Source organism: Elephas maximus, chromosome 12, assembly GCF_024166365.1.
Source record: "Elephas maximus indicus isolate mEleMax1 chromosome 12, mEleMax1 primary haplotype, whole genome shotgun sequence".
NCBI lineage: Eukaryota > Metazoa > Chordata > Mammalia > Proboscidea > Elephantidae > Elephas > Elephas maximus.
This window is the reverse complement of record NC_064830.1, coordinates 109,428,582-109,450,913: the sequence shown is the minus strand read 5'-3', so window position 1 is coordinate 109,450,913 and position 22,332 is coordinate 109,428,582. Positions and strand designations below refer to the sequence as shown.

Here is a 22,332-nt window from a genome sequence, read left to right as displayed (position 1 = left end):
GATGGTGGCATCAGCTTGAGCCCCCTTGCAGTGGGGCTGCCCTCAGTCTCGGGGTCCCAAGGTGCAATTTCCAGGGAGAGAGAAGGACTGATCCAGCCTGGGTGAGGGCCCCCACCCTGTCCCACCCACTGGTGGGGGAGACCACTGGTCTCTAAGGCTGTGGGAGGGGAGGGTTCCCAAGAGGACGTGGGTGGAGGCAGTGCTGGGCCCAGCTGGCACAGTCAGCAGGCTGTGTTTAAGGTGCGTGGTGCCGTGCTGGGCGGATAGGGCATCACTGTCCTCAGGAGCTCACAGTCCAAAGGGGGAGGCAGACCCCTGGCCAGTGAACAGCAATGTGTAGGCACGTGACCCTCATCCCTCAGTAGCATGGTTCGTTGGGAGAACCCAAGTGTGCTAACCTGGCCAGGGTGGGGGGAGGACAGATGGGATGGCAGTGGCTGCCCACCTCCTGGCCCCCCAGCCCTGGTTTGGGGGCAGAGGGGGCTCTTTCCCTCCAGAGTATCACCGCCCTGCCCCCTACCACCCCCATCACACTCCTCTGCCCTGGACTGCCAGGGTCCTTGCAAACAGAAGCAATAACACAAAATGCATGTTTCCAGAGGAAATGCTTCAAGAAGTTAATGAAATGTTTCCCTTCTGAGCAGAAGGCGGTACTTCCCAGGTGGTTTTCATTAACAAGGCATAAATTTGGGGCCTGTACACTTATGGGCTTCCGTCCCTTGCTTCATCCCTGGAAGGTGGCTCTTCAGCCCTAACCATCTACTGATCTGCTTCCTTCTTTGCCCTTTGGCCTCTGTGATGAGGGGGGACTCTCAGGCTCAAGGGAAGTGCCTGGTTTTCCAACCTCCGCTAACTACAGAGGCCTTGCTGGGGGTGTCCATTACTGGCCAGCTCCTGCTTGCAGCCCAGCCTGGCCCATTCAGGCCCCACCGCCTCCCCAAATACCCCCCAACATGCAGCATTGAGGATGGGGTGTGGGTGATGTCGGGTGGCAACCAGCCCGCGATGTGTGGGTAACACAGCCAGCTATAGGTTTAGACCGGCCTTCAAGATCCTTTTAGTGAATTGGGAAGACATTAGCCCCTATCCTCCTGAAAATGTCAGCACTTGTAGAAACATCTCAAGGCCTGAGTAGAAGCCATGCCTCGATGGTGACTCAGCTCTGAGGGTTGCTCAGGGGAGAAGGCCACTGGGTGGGTGGGGTGGTCTAGGGGGTTACCTGGAAGAATAGGGCCTGGCTTGTGTCCTGAAGGTTGGGTGGATTTGGAGCAGTTGGGGAGGGTGTTACTGAAGGTGCAGAGGGAGAGCAGAGGACAGGTTTGGACAGTCAGGGAACAGAGTGTCCGGGGGCCCCACCACGGGAAGGTGGGCACCTGGTTGTCGGTCCCTGTGAAGGTCACCACCAGGGACGGGGTGACGTTTGGTGTCTGGATTTTTTTGCTACCTCGTGTCTTCTGCTCTGGTTGTTATCCTTCCTGATGTAGGCTGCTCCCTGCGCAAATCCGTTCGTCTGTGCCTTTCTCACTGGTCTGGCTTTCAGACGGGACTGTGCTGGCACTGGGAACCTAGAGGCCAGGACGGAAGACATCTGAAAGGGTCTTGTTTATTCTTTATCTGATTCCAGAAAAGACTTGAGATTTACAGAGATAAATGCAGTATAACGAGATTAAAAATAAATGAGAAAATTGGGGCAAGAGGAAACCAAGGGTAGCAAAATCAAATGAAGCCAGAGGGCATTTGTGTACCTTTCGTTGAGGTGGTTTGACTCCCAGGTTTCTAGTGGGCAGATCAGGGGGAAGGTGGGTGTGGCATGGCTTTGCATTGTCACCTCGCTTCCTGGTGGACATGACATTGAAGTGTGAGGGGCAGCAGCTCCAGGGTGGGGCTGAGCAGCAGGGTTCTAGCCTCCTTGAGAGTCCTTGCTGGCAGCAGCCTGCAGGGAGCCAAGGGCTGGGGCTGCTCCTCCACAGCCAGGCTTTTCCACAAAGGGTTTAACTTTCTCCTTGATCAGAAACCAAGAACCAGACCCCACGTGTTACAGAGTAGGACTGCTCCATAGGGTTTTCTTGGCTGTAATCTTCACAGGAACAGGTCACGGGGCCTTCCTTCTGTGGTGCCACTGGGTAGGTTTGAACTGCCAACCTTTAGGTCAGTAGAAGAGCACAAACTGTGCTGCTCAGGGACGCAGGTGGTCAAAGATGGGTGAGAACCCGAGAAGACAGGAGTGAGACCCTGCCCCTGAGAAGCCCCCTCGTGGCCCCCACATGTGGGGAGGCAGAGGGGTGCAGAGAGCTGTGGGTGCACCCCCTCAACCACGGCTGATGGGAGGAGGTTCTAGGAGGTGGCAGTGCCTCAGAGCCTTGATGGAGTTCTGGGAGGGAGTTTGCTAAGGGGTTGAAGGGGGGTGAAGGCATCGCAGACAGAACAGGAATGGGGTACCAGTGGGGGGTGTCTCCAGGAGCAAGGCGACCTTCAGGGAGGCTGGAATGCAGGGGTGGGAGGGTGGCCAAGAAGCAGGGCAAAGGCTGGCAGGGTTGTGGTCAGCTGGCCAAGGTGCTGAAGGCTGCCTGGTACTGGGGAAGTAGGGCAACCGTCAGAGCTCTGGTTTCTGCCATTTGAACCATGTTTACATTGTACGTTCAGTGACGTTAATCATGTTCACCGTCTTATGCAACCGTCACCGCTGTCTTCACAAATTTTTTCATCACCCCTGGCAAACTCGGTGTCCCTTAAGCTATAAGGCCCCTTCCCCTCCCACCCATCCCTGGTATCCACTGATCAGCCTAGGCCGCCCGACCTCTTGCCTAAATCTCCACCCTTGGGCCCTCGTCAGAGGGGAGTTGGCCTTGGTTTTGGGGAATGAAAGGAAATGGTAAAGAGCACAGACTGCTTGACCAGAGGATCTGAGTTCACATCCTGGCTGTGTTTTTGATTAGCCACTTGCCCGCCCTGTGCCTCAGTTTCTCCATTAGTAATATGGAGCTAATAATAGTATCTTCCTCATAAGGTTGTTGTGAGAATCAGATGAGTTTGTATTTGTAAACTCAGAGAAAATAAATGTAGATTAATATAGATGTTACGTAGTATTCATAAAGCACTTAGAATGGTGCCTGGCGCACAGTAAACGCTACAGCCTGTGCCTCCTGTAGACGGGAGCAACTCAGCTGAGGAGGCCTGGGCCCTCTCCAGACCCCAGCCCCAAGTACACCCGGTACAGGTGCTGGTCAAACACAGCGAAGAGGCAAACGCTGTCCTATGGCCTCTCCCAGACTGTGTCTTCCCCCCAAAGTGGAGACACTGTAGACATTGGATCTCCCCAGTGGGGTGGGGCGCTCAGCAGTCCCTGCTCATGGTGTTGTTGACAGTAGCAGTAGCTGGGCGAGACCGGCGAGTGTTCTGTGCCAGCACAGTGTGAGGAGCCTTTTAAGCCTCTGGGTGCCCCGGGGAGATGGGTTCCATCGTCACCTGTGTTGTGGATGAGTGTGGGAAAGGCCAGAGAGTACAGTGATTGTCCGGAGCTGGTTTCGTGATCTTTTTTCCATTACTGCGGCCCCAGGAGCCATTTTAGGCATTAGATTCCCTGGTCTCCATCCGCCACAGACATGCTGTTATCTGCTTATACACTGTGCCCCTTTGGAGGACTGTAGACTTGTAATCTTTAAGATTTTTTTCACCCACTTTTTGCCCCATTGGAGGCCCCTTTTGGGAGTGCATGGCCCAGTTACTTGCTGGTAAGCGATGGAGTGGCCTCTCAGACCCAGGTCTCTGGGTTCCAAGTTTGGTGCTCTGTCTCCAGCTTCTTGGTCAGTGCCAGCAGCAAGCTTGTGCCCGGGCGCAGGGGACAGTCTGGGGATTCTGACCAAAGCTCAGGAGAACCTCTTTAGAGGAGCTTTGCCAGCTAGAGCAGGAGCACTTCTGAGTGGGGGACTCAGCCTCCACTTGATCACTGCCAGTGACTGGGGGCTCACTACCTATTTCTTCATTCATTGAGCCTACAGTCTGCAAACATCTGCTCATTGCTGGAGTTTCGAGCAGGATGCGGGTCCGCGGGATGTTGAGTTACTTCTCTCTGTCCTGTGTGGAGGTGACTCCAGGCAGTCCATCAAGTGTAGTGTCGGGGCGTGAATTAGATGCTGTGGGGTGTCCAGCTCAGTGTGAGGGGACGAGGGTCTTCATTAAGTAGCCTTTTTTGAGCTAATATGACCCAGGCGCTGCCCTAGGTACAGCCTTACCTCATTGCACTTTGCTTTATTGCGCTTCGCAGATAGTACGTTTTTTACAAACGGAAGGTTTGTGGCGACACTGTGTTGAGCAAGTTTATCATCAGCATTTTTCCAGCAGCGTCTGCTCCCTTCATGTCTCTCTGTCACTTTTTTTTCTCATTCAAAAATTTATACACATACTGTTTTCTGACATTGGTTGCAGCCCCTGCAATGTGACAGCATGCTCCCCCTTTCCACCTTGGGTTCCCTGAGTCCATTCGACCAGCTCCTGTCCCTTCCTGCCATCTCTCCTGCTTTTGGTCTAGAATATCTGATTGAACTAAGAAGCGCTTTCCCCATGTGTATTATTTTTTGTTTTATTTTCCCATCGTAGGGTCGCTATGAGTCGGAATCAACTCGACGGCAATGGGTTGTTTTTTTTTTTTTTTAAGTCTTAGTCTGGAGAGTGTGCTTTGAGAATGATTTCAGTTCTGGGTTAACAGGCTGTCTGGGGCCGTAGTTTCGGGTTCCGCCAGTCTGCGTCATTAAGTCTGTGTCACATTTTGGTAATTCTCGCAATATTTCAAACTTTTTCGTTGTTACATCTGTTATGATGTTCTGCGATTAGCGATCTTTGAGGTTACTATTGTAATTGTTTTGGAGTGCCACTCACCACTCCCATGTGAGACAGTGAACTTCATCAATAGACGTGTGTGTTCTGACCACCCCACCAACCGGCCATTCCCCCATCTCTCTCCCTTCCCTCAGGCCTCCCTATTCCCTGAGAGACGACAATATTGAAATTAAATTAATCATCTTACAGTGCCCTATTAGTATTCAAGTTAAAGGAAGAATCACACGTCTCTCACTTTAAATGAAAAGCTAGAAGTGATTAAGCTTAGTGAGGAAGGGATGTCAAACGCTGAGACAGGGAGACAGGCCGAAAGCTAAGCCTCTTGTGCCAAACAGTTGGCCAAGTTGTGAATGCAAAGGAAAAGTTCTTAAAGGAAATTAGAAGTGCTACTGCAGCGAACGCACGTGTGAAAAGGAAGCAGAACAGCCTTATTGCTGATGTGGAGAGAGTTTTAGCGGTCTGGATAGAAGATCGAACGAGCCACAACTTTCCCTTAAACCAAAGCCTAATCCAGAGCGAGGCCCTGGATTGAACTCTTCAATTCTCTGAAGGCTGAGAGAGGTGAGGAAACTGCTGAAGAAAAGTTTGAGGCCAGCAGAGCTTGGTTCACAAGGTTTAAGGAAAGAAGCCATCTCCGTAGCATGAACGTGAAGGTGAAACAGGAAGTGCTGATGTGGAGGCTGCGGCAGGTTGCCCGGAAGATCTAACTGAGATCGTTGGTGAAGGCGGCTACACAGCAGATTTGCACTGTAGATGAAACAGCCGTAGATTGGAAGAAGATGCCATCTGGGACTTTCATAGCTAGAGAAGAGAAGTCAGTGCCTCCTTCAAAGCTTCAAAGGACAGGCCCACTCTCTCGTTAGGGGCTAGTGCAGCTGGTGACTTTATGTTGAAGGCAGTGCTCATTTACCATCTCGAAAATCCCAGGGCCCTTAAGAATTAATGCTAAGTCTACTCTGCCTTTAAATGGAACAACAAAGCCTGGATTGCTGAGTATTTAAGCCCACTGTTGAGACCTACTGCTCAGAAAAAAAGATACCTTTCAAAATATTACTGCTCACTGACAATGCTTGTAGTCACCCAAGAGCTCTAATGGAGCTGTACGAGGAGATCAATGTTGTTTTCATGCCTGCTAATACAACATCCATTCTGTAGCCCACAGATCAAGGAGTAATTCCTTTTTTTTAATGTCCTCTAAGTGAAAGTTTACAAATCAAGTCAGTCTCTCACACAAAAACTTATAAACACCTTGTTACACACTCCCGATTGCTCTCCCCTTAATGAGACAGCCCACTCTCTCCCTCCACTCTCTCTTTTCGTGTCCATTTCGCCAGCTTCTAACTCCCTCTACCCTCTCATCTCCCCTCCAGGGAGGAGATGACAACATTGTCTCAAGTGTGCACCTGATCCAAGAAGCTCATTCCTCACCAGCATCTCTCTCTAACCCATTGTCCAGTCCAATCCCTGGCTTTGGGAATGGTTCCTGTCCTGGGCCAACAGAAGGTCTGGGGGCCATGACCACAGGGGCCCTTCTAGTCTCAATCAGGCCATTAAGTCTGGTCTTTTTACAAGAATTTGGGGTCTGCATCCCATTGCTCTCCTGCTCCCTCAGGGGTTCTCTGTTGTGTTCCCCGTCAGAGCAGTCATTGGTTGTAGCCGGGCACCATCCAGTTCTTCTGGTCTCAGGCTGATGTAAGTCTCTGGTTTATGTGGCCCTTTCTGTCTCTTGGGCTCATAATTACCTTGTGTCCTTGGTGTTCTTTATTCTCCTTTGATCCAGGTGGGTTGAGACCAACTGATGCATCTTGCTAGCATTTAAGACCCCAGACACCTCTCTCCAAGGTGGGATGCATAACGTTTTCTTAATAGATTTTATTATGCCAGTTGACTTAGATGTCCCCTGAAACCATGGTCCCCAAACCCCCACCCTTGCTACGCTGGCCTCTGAAGCATTCAGTTTATTCCAGAAACTTCTTTGCTTTTGGTTTAGTCCAGCTGTGCAGACCTCCCCTGTATTGTGTTATCTTTCCCGTCACCTAAAGTATTTCTTATTTACTATCTAATTAGTGAATACCCTTCTCCCACCCTCCCTCCTGCCCCCCGCCTTGTGACTATCAAAGAATATTTTCTTTCTGTTTAAACTGTTTCTTGAGTTCTTACAATAGTGGTCTTATACAATATTTGTCCTTTTACAACTGACTAATTTCACTCAACATAATGCCTTCCAGGTTCTTCCATGTTATGAAATGTTTCACAGATTCCTCACTGTTCGTTATCATGTGTAGTATTGCATTGTGTGAATATACCATCATTTATTTATCCATTCATCTGTTGATGGGCATCAAGGAGTAATTTTGACTTTCAAGTCTTGTTATTTAAGAAATACATTTCATGAGGTTACAGCTGCCACAGACAGTGATTCCGCTCGTGGATCTGGGCAAAATAAATTGAAAATCTTCTGGAAAAAGTTCACCATTCTGGATGCTATTAAGGACATTCATAATTCATAGGAAGAGGTCAAAAGATCAACATTAACAGGAGTTTGGAAGAGGTTGATTTCAGTCTTCATGGATGACTTTGAAGGGTTCAAGACCTCAGTGGAGGAAGTAACTGCAGATGTGGTCGAAATAGAATTAGCAGTGGAGCCTGGAGATGTAACTGAATTGCTGCAATCTCATGATAAAATTTTAACGAATGAGGAGTTCCCTCTTATGTGTGAGCACAGAAAGTGGTTTCTTGAGATGGAATCTACTCCTGGTGAAGATGCTGTGAACATTGTTGAAATGACAGCAAGGGATTTAGAATATTGCATAAGCTTAGTTGATAAAGCAGCGGCAGGGTTCGAGAGGATTGACTCCAATTTTGAAAGAAGTTCTGAAATGCTCTCAAACAGCATCGCGTGCTACAGAGAAATCTTTCATGAAAGGAAGAGTCAGTCTATGTGGCAAACTTCACTGTTGTCTTATTTTAGGAAATTGCCACCCCAGCCTTCAGCCACCACCACCCAGATCAGTCAGCAGCCATCAGCATCCAGGCAAGACCCTCCGCCAGCAGAAAGATCACGACTCACTGAAGGCTCAGAGGATGGTTAGCATTTTTTAGCAATAAAGTATTTTTTAATTAAAGTTTAAAAAAAAAAAACCCAAACCCACTGCCATCGAGTTGATTCCAACTCATAGCGACACCGTACAGTTTCCAAGGCTGTAAACCTTTAACAAGCAGACTGCCACATCTCTCTTCTATGGAGCCCCTGGTGGTTTTGAACCATCAACCTTTCAGTTAGCAGTCAATCGCTTTAACCACTGCTCCACCGAGGTTTCGTAATAGACTATAGTATAGTGTAAACGTAACTTTTACATGCACCGGGAAACCAAAAAATTAGTGCGACTCACTTCATTGCAACAGTCTGGAGCTGAACCTGCAACATCTGTGAGGTGTGCCTGTGCTGAGAACCCTGCAATGAGAGCGAATATACTACAAGAATATGCAGCGAGGATGAGTATAGCCCGGAGCAAAAGAAGCCAGGTACAAAAGGGCACATGTTGTGTGCCCTCGAGTCGATTCTGACTCATAGTGAACCTACAGGACAGAGAAGAACTGCCCCGTAGGGCTTCCTAGGCTGTCATATTTATGGGAAGGAGCCCTGGTGGCGCGGTGATTAAGCCTTAGCAGCTAATCAAAAGGTTGGCTGTTTGAACTCACCAGCTGCTCCATGGGAGAAAGATTGGGGTTTGTTTTATTTTTGGGGGTCATCTTTACGGGAGCAAATCACCAGGTCTTTTCTCCTGTGGAGCCGCCAGTGGATTCAAGCCGCTGATCTTTCCGTTAGCAGCCAAGTGCTTAACTGTTGTGCCACCAGGGCCTCTTAAAGGGTGCATAAAAAACAAAAAAGGGTGCATAGGATGTGATTATATGTTTCCACTTAGAATGAAGTTCGAAAACAGGCAAAACTTACTGGTGGTGTTGGAAGTCTGAAATTGGTCTCCCTGGGCTGAAGTCTGGAGTCTCCAGGGGGGAGTAGGTTCACTGGTCTTTTTCCAGCTTCTAGAGGCACCTGCGTTCCTCGGCTCGTGACCGGTTTCTCCACCTTCAGGGTCATTAGCATGGGCTGGAGCCCGCCTCGTGCCGCCCTCTGCATCCCTCCCCGACTTAGAAGGACCCTGTGATGATATTGGGCCCCCCTGGATAATCTAGGCTCATTTCCCCGTTTCAAGGCCAGCTGATGAGCAGCTTTAATTCCATCTGCCCCTTTAATGCCCCTTTGCCCTGTAACCTTGCATACTCACAGGTTCTGTGGACTAGGGCATGGACATTGTCGGGAGGGGGGAACTCTTCTGCCCACTGCAGGAAGGATCATGGTTTTTTCCCACGTGGTTAATCAGTTGACCTAGCATCCTTTGCTCAGGGCTGATTTTTAGTTGCTTGTGCAAACCCTGGCCCTGGGGAGGAGAAGCGGGCAGTTTTCCTGCACCTACCTTAGCTGGTCATGTTGGGTGGAGCTGCCAGGAAGTCAGAAGTGAAGGAAGCAATAGTGAGAGATGATCGGGCCAGCACCTTGGCCTGAGACATGGGATACCAGGGGCCCAGTCCCTTCCTGCTCTGCCCCAGTCACTGGGTGACCTCAGCAGGCCCTTCCCTGCCTGGACCTCTGAGCTCTGTCCGGTCTGGGTACCCTCTTGCTCAGCACAGCTTTCTGCATTTGGGCAGCTAAAGATCCCTGTCCTATTTGCTTGTTCCTTGACCTTGGGTGAATCGCTTCTCTGCCCTGGGCCTAGGTTTCCCATTCTGTCAAATGGGGATGGTAATGGGCTAAAGGCAAGCTAGAGGGCCACTTTAGCTGTGATTGTCCCGGGCCCTTCTCCCTGGGCCTGGTGTGGGATCCTGGCCTCAGAGCCAGCATCGTGGGCCAGCGGTGGGAGGGTCCCAGCAGTGCAGGGCCAGGGCTGCCAGGACCAGGTTCCGGGCCAAACTGTGCCCTGTTGTGGGCACACCAACATTGTTGTAGGTGTGTATGGACGTGTGTGTGTGCGGGTGTGTATGGGTGTGCGTGTGGGTGTGTCTGTGTTGTATGTATGTGTGTAGGTATGTATGGGTGTGTCTGTGTAGGTGTGGGTGTATGAGTGCACGTGTGTATATATGTGTAGGTATGTGTATATGTATGTGTGCAGGTGTGTGGAAGCAGGTGTGTAGGTTGCGTGTGTGTGTGTATGCATGTATGTAGGGGTGTGTGTGTGTGGATATGTAAGGCAGGGAAATATATTGACGTTCCTTGCCTGTCCTTGACCTGACATATCCCTGATTCCCTTTGCCCCTTGCTGGTGGTGGGGCATCAACCCCCTCCAAGCTTCAGGGTAGATGGCCAAGCCACCAGTGTAAGGCAGACAGGCTGGCAGTTCCTGGGGCTCCACGGCCTTCCCAAGCTGTCAGCAGGGTGGGGCAGATGCCTAGTTACTGGGAGGTTAGAATCTAGGCTTCTGGACTCTAGGGCAGGCCAGACTCCTGGCTGCAGAGACAGCAGAGAAGGACTGGGCCGAGTGGGGTGTACCTGTCCTTTCCCTGCAGAGCCCCACAAGTATCCCTGCACCTCCCCAGCTGCCATCCTCTCAGCCTCCCTTCCCCCCTTGAGGCCCATCAGCCAGCTGGAGCCCAGGTCAGTCCCAGCTATGCTGTGGGGTTCACTGGGGTGGGGTTGGGGTCCTCCCACTCTGGCTTCCCAGGTTCTATGGATGGTGCCAGGCCTTTGGGTGGAGCTGTGTTCTCAGGGGCCCAGGACCCAGCAGGGGCCATCCCCATCCTGTTCTTCTAGGGACTACTCCCTCCCTCCAGCCTGGGCTGGTGCCAGCTTCCCATGAGGCTTCAACTGGGCGAGAGCACAGGGTGGGCAAGGGGATGGGGTGGGGGTGGGGGAGAATAGACAGTCCGGAGCCAGCCCCCATCTCCCGGGCCTGAGGGGGAGCTGGTGTGAGGCTGGGAGCTTTGGCTTCCGCTCAGAGCTTCTCCAGGAGGGCTGTCCCAGCCCTGCCTGCGCTCTGCTGCCATGGCCGGGAGGGCGGGGGGATTTTGGCTTCACTACCTAGAAGTTCTCTGAGCCTCCAGTCCTCAAATGAACCCAGCTGCTGAGCGGGGTGGGGGCCAGCAGCGGGGCCAGCACAGGGGAAAGGCCGGTGCAGAGCAGACCCCTGGGGGGCGATGGGGACCCCATGCTTGGGCCCCTGCTGGATCTTCATGGTGGGGCGGGGGTGGCTCCAGGTTTCTAGTGCAGGGTGAGCTGGGTGGCCCAGACCACACGAGAATGGGCTCCCCTTCCATTCCGGGAGCCTTGGCCTGGTGGTGGGCACCTATAGGGGCCAGGCTGTGGGGCCGGCCGGCCTCACTTCTGGAGGGAGGGTGTGTGCGGGGTGGGGAGGGGAGGGGCTACTCCCTCCTCGCCAGCTTAGGTCTGTATTTAATTTTTTAATTTAAAAACAACTGTACTAGTGATGGTTGAATACCATGATAAACTGTTTAATGTCGCTGAAACATACACGTGAAGATTGTTGAAATGGCAAGTGTTCTGTTACCTCTGTATTTGCCACAGTTAGAAGAAAGATTATGAAATGTTTTAGGCCGTCAAAAAGGGATAGACAAGGACACACCCATGTACACCCCACAGGACTTAGGAAATAAACCTTATGAATATAAATGAAGCCTCCAGGTACTCGCCCCAGCTCTCAAAAACACATTTTCCCGCTGTTAATCGGGGTGCTGCAGTAATCATTCTGTAAGTGTCTCCTGGGACACCGGGGCCAAGCTTCCTGGTAGAGTGTGCCAGGTGGGTGTGCCTGGTGGGGTGTCCCAGGTGGGGAGGGCCCAGCGGGGTCTTCCAGGTGAGGTGTGCCTGGCAGAGGGTGCCCAGCAGGGTGTTCCAGGTGGGGTGTCCCAGGTGGGGTGTGCTTGGCAGAGGGTACCCAGCAGGGTGTTCCATGTGGGGTCTTCCAGGTGGGGTGGGGTGTGCCTGGCAGGTGGTACCAGCAGTGTGTTCCCTGCGAGGACACCGTGGTCTCTAGGTGCACCTTCCACACAGTGGGCTGGGCTGCAGCCTCTCCAGGCCCTGTGCCCTCTGTACTCCCACCAGCCTGCAGCTGCACAGCCTCACCAGCCCTTGCTGTTATCTGGTTTTTGCCTTTTGCCCATCTGGTTGGGTGTGAAATGGGATCTCATTGTGGCTTGGATTTGCATTTCCCTGATTACTGGGGAGGCCTAGCAGCTTTCCAGGTTTGGGAATTTTTGATCTGACATCCTCTCTGTGAAGTTCCTGCACATCTGTCGTTGGGTTGCCCTCCAGTGGGTGCCCCAGTCCCTTTGTTGCCCCCACTCCCTCAGGTTACATGCTGTGGGCACCCTGGCTTAGGCCTCTGTGCCCTGGTTCTGTCGGTCTTGGCTAACTCCAGGCACCCTCCTGAGGGCCCCACAGTGTGTCCCTCACACTTGGCATGTCCCAAGCTGAGTCTCCTGCTCTCCTGGTCCCTCTCGGTGTCTAGAGACTCCATAGCCCACTGGGACCCTGGATGCCAGCCTTACCCATTCCCTTGACCCCTGCCACGCTGTTTGCCACCAAACCTTGCTGACTCAGCATCTGTCCCCTGTCCTGTCCCCTCAACCCCGGCCTCTGCGAACGGTCAGGTCTCAGTGTTGCTCCAAGCCTTCCCCTGCCTTGGTCCTCATCAGCTCCCGAGGGCCATTTTGCTGAATGTGGGTCTGGTCCTTCACAGCCTAACCTGGAATCCTGTCATGGCTCCTCATGCCCACAGGATGGGGCCCGATGCCCTGCCATGGCCACGAGATCCCCGCCGGCCCCACATCTCTGAATGCACTCTCTTCAGCCCCACTAAAGCACCGCTTGTTCGGTCGGCCTGGCAAAGCGTGGTCTATCGCGCAGTTTCCTGTACTGGGCTCCTGGACACTCTGCCCCTCTAGTGCCCAGACCCCCGCTCCATAACAAAGCTCCTCTCCTGTGCGGTGCTGCAGGGGTCCCTTGCATTTGAGTTGGTGGTAAGCGGGGCCTGGCACACAGGCCCCAGGCTCAGGAGAGGAGGGCTGGCCACCATAGTACGAGGTGGTTGGGGAGCACCTGACTGCCTCAGCATTGAGGAAGGGGGAGGAGGACCAGACCCTGTGTGAGAGCTGCCGCTCGGGGCGGGACAGGCCACAGAGAGAGCCGGGCCACGGCAGCATCCCTGCCACAGCACCTGCCCCTCCCAGCAGAGAGCCTGAGAGGGTGAGCCATGGCCCTGAGGCCATGGAGCAGCGTGTCTGGTCCCAGGAGCCCCATTGCCTGGTGCCCTCCCTCTTGCCCTCGGGCCGGTGCTGACAGGCCGGAGATGGGCTTTCCACTGCCCTACTTGGCACCGTTTACCCTTCCGTTGGGCCGTGCGGGGCTGTACTGTGGGCCACTGGTTGGTGGAAGGTTCTTGGGCCTTATCCCCACCGAAACTCTGCGGCCGCCACCCTTGGGCAGCTGAAATGGAAACCCTGAAATGCAGCCCGGGTTTGTCCTTGGTAATGGCAATTCAGGGTGGACAAAAGGGCCTGCTGGGGTGAATGGCCGCCCAGCCCTCCTCTGCCTCTCCCACACCCGCCTTGTCTAGGCCTCAGTCCCTGAGGGACTGCGTGTGCATCGGACCCACGGAAATAGTAACAGGCCGGGTTGTGGCAGCAGCTGCAATTTCCTCTGCAGCTCCTGGTGCTGGATTCATTGGGGGACTCGGGCAGGTGGGGTGCATTCTTGACTCGGTCCTCAGTGTTCCCCATGAGGCAGTGGTATTTTACCCCCTGCCCGACTTAATGGTGGCCCTGTGAACAACAATACCAAACGCTGCCCGGTCCTGCACCATCCCTGTGCTTGGTTGCAGATCGGGTAGTTGTGATCCACAGGGTTTTCACCAGCTGATGTTCAGAAGTAGATCGCCAGGCCTTCCTTCCCAGTCTGCCTTAGTATGGAAGCTCTGTTGAAACCCGTTCAGCGTCATAGCAACGGGCAAGCCTCCGCCGACAGTTTAGTGGTGGTTGGACGTGAGACACATTGTCTGGGAATTGAACCCGGGTCTCCTGCATGGAAGGCAGGCATTCTACCACTGAACCACCAATGTCTCCTTACCCCATTTTAGAGATGATAAAACTGAGGCTGTTGCTGGGCTGAGGTCCCACAGTGGGTCCGGGGTTCGGACCTAAAGCTGCGTGAGGTTCATCTCTCCTTCCCCTGCCTCCCAGGCCATTCCCACCAGCACAGTGTGGCCAGGGCCCATTTATCACCATATCCCAGCTTTTTCCAAGAAGCCCCTCTCTTCCTGTATCCCACGAGCTCACTCGGCTGAGTCACAAAGGAGCAGTTGGCCCAGGGCCTCCTCCCCCTCTTCCTGCTCACCACTCTCCCCCAGCTTTGGAGGCTGCGGAAGGGGTTGGGCGGCTGGCCCCTCCCCACCCGTCCCTGCTGCCCAGAGCCGGAGCGGCCTGCCATGAATACCTCCTTGGTCTTGCTCCCACGGGCTCATCTGGTTTCCTTTGTGAACCGTGGCCAGCGGGTGCTCTCCCCAGAGGCCAGGGGTCTCACAAATGTTATTCCAGAGCTGTGCTGGGCTCCAGGGAAGTAGTGAAGGGCTTGGGTTGTCACTCAGTGGGTGTGACTCAGCGCTTCCACTGTGTGGCGTACAGCTTGGAGTAAGGTCCTGAGCTTTGGCTGCTCCACCGTGAGGTGACCACTGCCTCGTCAGGGGCTTGTGAGGATGATGAGGCCACATTCATGTGTGGCCTGGCACAGAAGCGGCTTTTCGTAGCTGTGGGAGCCTCTGGAATCTTCTCTGTGAGGAGAGTCCCTGGGGACCTGTGGCCTTTATCCACAAGAGATGTGCACCAGCTTCTGGGTGCAGGGCCCTGTGCCTGGCACCGCCCTGAGGCTGTTGTGGTCTCCTAGGAGTCAAGATGAGCAATAACGAGAATAGTACTGCATATCCCCTCCTTTTCAGCTCGGCACATGACCCTGAGCTCAGCTCTCTGTGGGCCAAAGGTGCTTGGGAGACTGCCTGGAGAAGGCAGCATCAGACTAGGTGTTCACGGATCAGGAGAGGTGAGGAGTGCCTCGAAGGCCATTGCACCAACTTGAGCTTTTGGGGAGCCTGGGAGTGACTTGACAGCAGCGGGTTTTTTGGGAGGGGTTTTATCTTTTATGTAATTGTTTTAAGTTGAGGTTTAACATGTAGCATGAAATTCGCCTGTTTGAAGTGTACAGTTCTGTGAATTTCAGTATAAATCCACAGTTGTGCACCTGTCAGCACAATTGGTTTTAGAATGTTTCTACCACCCAGCAAGGTCTCCTGCCCATTCACAGTCAGTCCCTTCTCCTACCCCAGGCAGCCGCTGATCTGCTTTCTCTACCTGTAGTTTGTCTTTTCTAGAAATTTCCATAAATGGAATTAAACAATGTGTAGTTTCTGTCTCTGGCTTCTTAGCAGAGTATTTTTGAGTTTTATCTATCTCATGTGTATCAGTAGTTCTTTTTTGTTGCTGAATAGTACTCCGTTGTACGGATACACCGCTCTTTGTTTATACGTTTGCTGGTTGATGGACATTTAGGTTGTTGCCAGTTTTTTACTCTCATGAATAAAGCTGCTACTGACATTGGTGTCCAAGCCTTTGTGTGGACGTACGGTCTCATTTCTCTTGGGTCACCGAGTCACAGGTATGGTTGGTATGTATTTAATGTTTTAAGAAACTGCTAAACTATTTTCCAGAGTGGTTGTACCGTTTTTCATTTCCACCAACAATATATGAGCGTTCCAGTTGCTCCACGTCCTCATCCACATCCCGGGTATTGTCCTTTATTTTATCTTTTGCCATTCCTGTACGTGTGAGTTGTGATTTCACTCTGCGTTTACCTCATGACTAATGATGTTGCCCGTTTTCTCATGTGCTTGTTGGCCATGCGTGTTATTTTCTTTGGTGGAATGTCTCTTCAAATCTTTCGCTCATTCTTACTGAGCTGTTGGTCTTCTTAGTGGTAAGTCGTAAGAGTTGTTCTTCATATATCCTGAGTACAAGTCCTTTGTTAGAGAAGTGGTTTGCAGCTAGCTCTTTTCTTTGGGTGGGTTTTGGGCAGAGAAGGGACCATGGGGTGGGGGAGCCTCTGCCTCAGGCACAGAGGGCTCTCTGTCAGGATTTCTTAGGTCAGGAGGCCCCTGGCTGGGCTGCTGGGGCAGCCCTCAGGGTGGGAGGGCTTTCCTTGGTGCAGGCTCCGCTGCTGGAGACCCTCACACTCGCCCTCTCAGGCTCAGTGAGCCCCGCTCAGGCTCGAAGATGCTGGTTAAGCCTAACAGCCCACAGAGAGCGAGGTCCAGAGTCCACAAGGCCAGCTCATTAGTGAACGGGCGACCTGCAGGGTCCATTGTTAGGACCCAGGGTGCAACCATGGAACCAGCCCGCCCGAGTGACTCCCGGGCCTGGAATTCCTGGGTGTGAGTTGATCAGGGTATTGGAATGCTGGATTTGGCAGGCTCTGGGCATGCCCAGAGCTCCTTTGGCACGGTACTTAAAGCAGTCAGCTGCTAACCGAAAGGTTGGTGGTTCAAACCCTTCGGCCAGTCCGTGGGAGAAAGATGGCAGTCTGCCTCTGTAAAGATTACGGCTTTGGAAATCCTGTGAGGCAGTTCTGCTCTGTCCTATAGGGACACTGTGAATCAGAATCGGCTAAACCGCAGTGGGTTTGGTTTTGGTCGGGGCATGCCCAGTACTCCCACTGGCAGGTACCTGGGTGTGTGGGTGCCACCACATGTGCCCCGGGGGGTACTTTATCCTCCACTGTCATGGCTGACAGCCCAGCGCGTGGAGTGGGTCCTTCCATGGCTGTGCGGGGGCAGTAATACTGTGTGATACTGTATTATACTGTGTAATACTGTGGCGGGCTCATCTTGTTACCCCGAGAGCCGTGCTGAGGATATTTACACGTCCCCCGGAGCGTTGTGAATTGGCTTATTAGTCAGAACTTTATTGGTTGCAAGTGACAGCATCCCTTAAACAAAACAGAAGAAGAAGAAAACACAGTGTATATGCATGTGGGGTTTTGTTGACTGATGGAAGTGAAATGCTCAAGTCATCAGCTTCAGGCTCAGCTGGATCCAGGCCCTCCAGAACCAGGGACTTGGCTTGTCTTTATGGTATTGGCGTCATTCCCTGGCAGGCTCTCCCATGCAGCAGCCAGGTTGGCCCTGCAGCTCCTGGCTTCCCTCCTACAGCCAGGCAGCCCTAGGGCAGGCAGAGCACCTCTTCCTACAGGTTCCGGCCAGAGCCCAGGCTCACAGCCAGTGTCACGTCATCTCTTCACCAGCCCGCAGCACTCAGGTTGGCCAGGCCTGTGTCACTGTCCACTCCAGAAGTGGGCGTGGGTCGGCCCTACATACAGCATGGGGATCAAGAAGGGAGAAAAGGGTTCTCTAGAAGGGAGTGAGGTTCCGGAACCAAGGGCGAGGTGTGGGCCAGATGGGCCATGGGCACAGTATCCCCTATTGCACCAGCAGTGAGGGCTCAGGGCCCTTGTTTCCTGTGTCCCCGGGGTCTTGAGGGGGTGACGCTCTGTCCGCCTATGGTGCTCTGCGTCCTTCCCTATTGGACAGTGTTCCCTGAGGACACCCTGAACCCTGCTGTGGCTCTGGGACAGGACAGGGCCTGGCTGTGGTGAGCACTCCATAAACACTTGGTGCGTGAAGGGGTTGTGCAACAATTCTGCTCCTAGTGTATACCTAGGAGACTTGAAGGCAGGGGCTGAAACGCGCTGTACACCAGCGTTGACTGCAGCACTGTGCACAGCAGCCAGAGGTGGAGGCCACCCAAGTGTCCACCAACAGGTGAAGGGAGAAACAAAATGTGGTACGCACAATGGGATATTACTCACCTGTAAAGAGAAATGAAGTCCTGATATTTGCTCTGACGGTGGGTGAACCTTGAAGACATTATGCTAAGTGAGATCAGTCGCAGGAGGACAAATATGGTCTGATCCCCCGTACATGGAATAATCTAGAACAGGTAAATGCATAGGGAGCAAAGTCGATCAGTGGTTACCTGGGGCCGTGGGGAGACAGGAACGGAGCTGAGGGGGTACTGGGTATCTGTCTGAAGAGACAAAGAACTTTTGAAAATGGTCAGTGGTGATGGCAGTACAACGTGGTGACTGTAATTAATGTCACTGAACTGTGCACTCAGTTAACGGTTAAAATGGCAAACTTTTATATATATATTTTATCACAATAAAACTAAAAACGGGGGTGTGGGTAGAAGACTGGAGGAAGAGGCCGGGGGCGGTAGGCCTGTCCTTGTGTCTCCTCCACCCTGTCTTGCTGCCATCTGTTTCTCTGAGCTGACCCTCTAGGGGACTGGGGCATGGCCGCTCTCTGAAGCTCCCTGTGTAAAGTGCTTTTACCCCTGTAAGTTGTATATGGTCTTTCCCCTCTGCTCAGTTGTAGAGATAAAGCTCTGATGGTGGGATGGCAGGCAGGGGGCACGGCCAGTCTGTGGTGTGGGGTTGTGGCAGGTGGTCCACACAGGGGAAGGAGGGAGAAGGTCTGAGCTTCTCTGGGCATGCCCCTCTCCTGGGGTGGAGCGGGCAGTGTGGGGTGAGGGGAACAGTCAGCATTGTACAGCTTGCATCAGGTGGGTGTGGATTGTTGGCTCGTCTTAGAGGGCCTGGGGGTCGTTGGGAAGTGAGACCGCACAGGGTTGGTCTGTGTGGCAGAATCTGCACCAACGCAGGCTTCGTGGCCACACTCAGCCTGTTGGTGCAGTGCTAACCTGCATGGCCCTGGTGGGGGGCTCTTGGGGTAGTACAGCTGGTGCTGCAGACCCCCAAGTGTTTGCTCCTGGCTCTCCCTCCTGGCCCCAAAAGTGGGCAGACACGGCATTCCAGACCTTGTGGCCCAGCAAACCGTACAAGTGTCAGGTGACCCTGGGCCATGCTTGCTGCCATGGCTCTGCGCCTCAGATTCGCTGTCTAGAAAATGCGGTGACGATGGTCTCTGCCTCACTGTCTTGGGGTGCTGGACTCCTGCGAAGGCTCTACGTCAACATCAGGGTGCTGTGGGGGGTGAGCCAAGGCTCTGGTGTCTGTGACGCTATGACATGATCGCCCCTGCTCTCTGCCCTCAGGTGACAGAGGATGGCAGAGAGGACGTGACTTGCATCGACTCGTTTACCCAGCAGTGGCGCTGCCATGCAGAAGCCCAGCGGCCTGAAGCCCCCCGGCCGTGGAGGGAAGCACTCGAGCCCCGTGGGCCGGACACCCACTGGGTCAGCCTCGGCCTCTGCTGCAGCTGTTGCCACCGGCTCCAAGGAAGGTGCATAGGGCTGAGGGGCTGGGGTTAAGGGGTCTGGGAACACAGGCTGGACACCAGTTTACTGGAAGTTCCTCTTTATGTCTGACTGTGATCCCTTTAAAAATTAACTAGTGAACAGGCACGGGCACGTGCTTGATAGGCATCATCCCTTTCTGTGTCCCTGACTCGGGGAGGTGGGTACCACTGGGGGCCTCATCTAAACCTGTGAAACTCAGTGCTCTTGAGTTGATTACGACTCATAGCGACCCTATAGGACAGGATAGAACTGTTCCACAGGGTTTCCAAGGAGTGGCGGGTGGATTCGAACGGCTGACACTTTGGTTAGCAGCCGAGCTCTTAACCCTTGTGCCACCAGGGCTGTGACTCAGGGATGAGGGGAGGGAGGTCTGGGGAAGTATGACACCTGGCCCACCGTCACTCGTCACTTGGCCAGGAGAGTATAGCCAGGGTTCAAACTCCAGCCTCCAGCCCTCCATTCAGGCCCCTTCCTGGTTGGCATCGAGCCAGCCCCACATTCTACACAAAGCCATGCCCTTTAACCTTTAGCCCATACCCTTTAACCTTTCCTTATCTGACCTGCTGGTGGACAGAGGGTGCCCACGGGGCAGGCATCAGGAGGCACTGCCCCTGAGGGCAAGATGGGTAGAGAACAGCTGTATTAATTTGCTTTTTCTGATGATAAAAGTAAGACAGGTCACTGTGGAATGTTTGGAAAGTTTTATGCAGGAGGAAAAAATAGCCATAATCCCACCCCCCGCCCAAGGCAGCCATTGTTTTTGATATATTTCCTTCCTCATTTTTTCTTACTTACTGGCAATCGTATTGCATATACACCTGGAAAACTGCTTTTTTTCCTTTTAACATGATCAGGTACATTTTTTCCTGTCAGTAAAAACTTTACACGATTACATCATTTTTAACGGCTGTAAAATATCAATCCAGGACCTGCTTTGTGGATACCGCCCTAGTCACTGGAGCTCTGATTCTGAGCAAAGCAGCTGTGGCCTGGCCGTCTCGGGCTCCCAGCCAGGCGGGGGCGCTCAGTGCATGAGGTCCCGTAAGGGGGGCCTGAGTGGGTCTGGGAGGTCAGCACGGGCCTCCCAGAGGAGGGGCCACATGAGCCGGAGTCTGGGGGTACTGGTTCACGAAGTGAAGAGGGGGAGGCTTCACAGAAAGGCTCAGCTGCGGAGGCGGCACGGGAGTGATGGCGTTAGATGCTGTGGAGTCAAGTCCGACTCGGGGCAACCGGCAGCCCCACGTGTGCAGAGAACTGCTCCACGGGGTTTTCAAGGCCGTGACCTTTCAGAAGCAGATCGCCGGGCCTGTCTTCTGAGATACCTCTGGGTGGGTTCAAACCGCCAAACTTTTGGCTAGTAGTGAGTGCTTATCCACTCGTGCCGCCCAGGGACTCCTGTGGTGAGTATAAGGGCGCAAAGAAGGTGGGTGTGGAAGGAGCAGAGAGAGGCTGGGGAGTATGTTGATGAGCTGGGGGTGGACCAGCAGTGGGGGCGGGGTTTGGGCTTGTGGAGAGTTTTCCCTTCATCTTAAGAGTAGTGGGTAAGCCACTGGAAGGTTTTAAACCCAGGGGTGTATAATAGAAAGACCTAGAAAAGTTTCCTTACTCATACTCTGCAGTTGGAAATTGAGGTTGTTTCTTATTTTTCGCTTTGATAAATAACACTGTGATGAACATCTCTGAACACAAATCCTTGCTTCAGTTATGTGCTCCAGCCAGAAGTGTCAGACACTGCCCATCTCATCTGATTGGCACAGAAGTTTGGAGAGACAGAAACAGTCAGAAGGCAGACCTTGGGTGGGGTCAGGGGAAGCTTGAGCCAAAGGCATGGGCTGTTGGCAGGACCAGGTGCCTGGCAGAGCCGAACAACTAGCATGAAAGGACAAGGAAGTACCAGGCAAGGCTCACGGGCAGACCTACAGGGCAGCCTCACCTGAAGACCCAGGTCCCCGGAGCTTTCCTGAGCAAGAGAAGGAACTAGGCAGGAGAAAACCAGAGTGCACGGTGTTGCTGGTGGAGGGAGAGCGATGCAAAGGCTGTGAGGTAGGGATTTGGTTTGTTAAGCAGAAATAAGATAAGTTTGCATGGAGAGGGGCGTGCAGTGAGGTTGGGGAGGGTGGCAGAGGCCTGATCATGAAAGTCCAGGGGTTCAGGTGTGTTGTAAGTGTGAGGGGGTCGTTGGACGGTGGGCAGAGGGTCCACTGTGCCCATTTACATCCCTCAGACAACTGTGAGCAGGTTGGAGTTGGGGGGGGCCATGGAGGAGGCACGTGGCCATCTCAGCAAAGACATCTGTGCCCACTGCCCCAGCTGTGGGAGCTCAGGGAAGGGCTCCTGGAGGAAGCTGAATGGCTTGGCCTTGAGGATGGCGGGAACTGTGTGAGAGGAGGTGGTACCCTGCAGGCAGCGGGGCTCGGTCTCATGAGGCTGAGGGTGCTTGTAGCCTTCTGTCTCCCCTGCTGAGTCTGCTGGCTGGTTGCTCCGATCTCCTGGTTTGGGATAGGGGTGGCGGTGGGTGCCTGGGTTCCACTTGGTTCAGGAGGACACTAAGCAACCCTTGGCACTCGGGCTGTGGTGTGGAGATGGAGGAGTGCCCTTCTCCAGGGTTGGACAGTACAGCTGTCAGTGTGGCCGAGAGTTACAGGTAGGACCTGCCTTCATGGTCAGGGTAGTGGGGCAGGCAGACTCCATCCTCCCTGGAGGCCATACTGCAGATGCACTGACCGGAGGGTGGGGAAAGGGCTGGCAGAGAGAGAGCTCCCTGAGGGATGCTGTGGAGACCCCACTCCTTCCTCCGTGACTCTGCTGGCCGGAGGTGGGAGGCGGGACCTTAGAGCAGAGGCCACTTTGGGGCTTGTGGGGTATTTGTGTATGTTGCTTTGGGGCCACGAGGGACAGACTCTGGGGGCTGAGAGGGGAGGTGGTGTGGGCCTCACCCCAGGGCTCATGTCTGGGTGGGAGGCAGATGTGCAAACCAAGCAGACCTGAGCCCATGGGGCTGGGAGGGAGAGACGTGTGTGGGCTGCTCAGGATGCTGTGTGGTTGTGGGGTGTTTGCACGGGTCTCAACAGGTGGGTGGGCAGGATTTCTTTAGATGGTAGCATGCAGAAAATGCTGTAGTTTGAA

At 53.4% G+C, this 22,332-nt stretch overlaps 1 protein-coding gene and 1 non-coding gene across 4 annotated transcripts in view; one reads left to right on the top strand and one right to left on the bottom strand.

Annotated features, from left to right (window-relative positions):
* Positions 1-22,332, top strand: part of CLIP2 (CAP-Gly domain containing linker protein 2) — a 73,586-nt gene that overhangs the window by 3,207 nt on the left and 48,047 nt on the right. For all 3 annotated transcript variants that reach the window (XM_049904757.1, XM_049904756.1, XM_049904758.1), the window contains exon 2: positions 19,003-19,190. In XM_049904757.1, coding sequence (XP_049760714.1) covers positions 19,067-19,190 — 124 coding nt within the window. In that variant the 5' untranslated portion in view covers positions 19,003-19,066. The remainder of the gene's footprint in view (positions 1-19,002; positions 19,191-22,332) is intronic.
* TRNAG-UCC (transfer RNA glycine (anticodon UCC)) lies at positions 13,894-13,964 on the bottom strand. Its single transcript has one exon. It is a non-coding gene; the product is annotated as a tRNA-Gly (tRNA).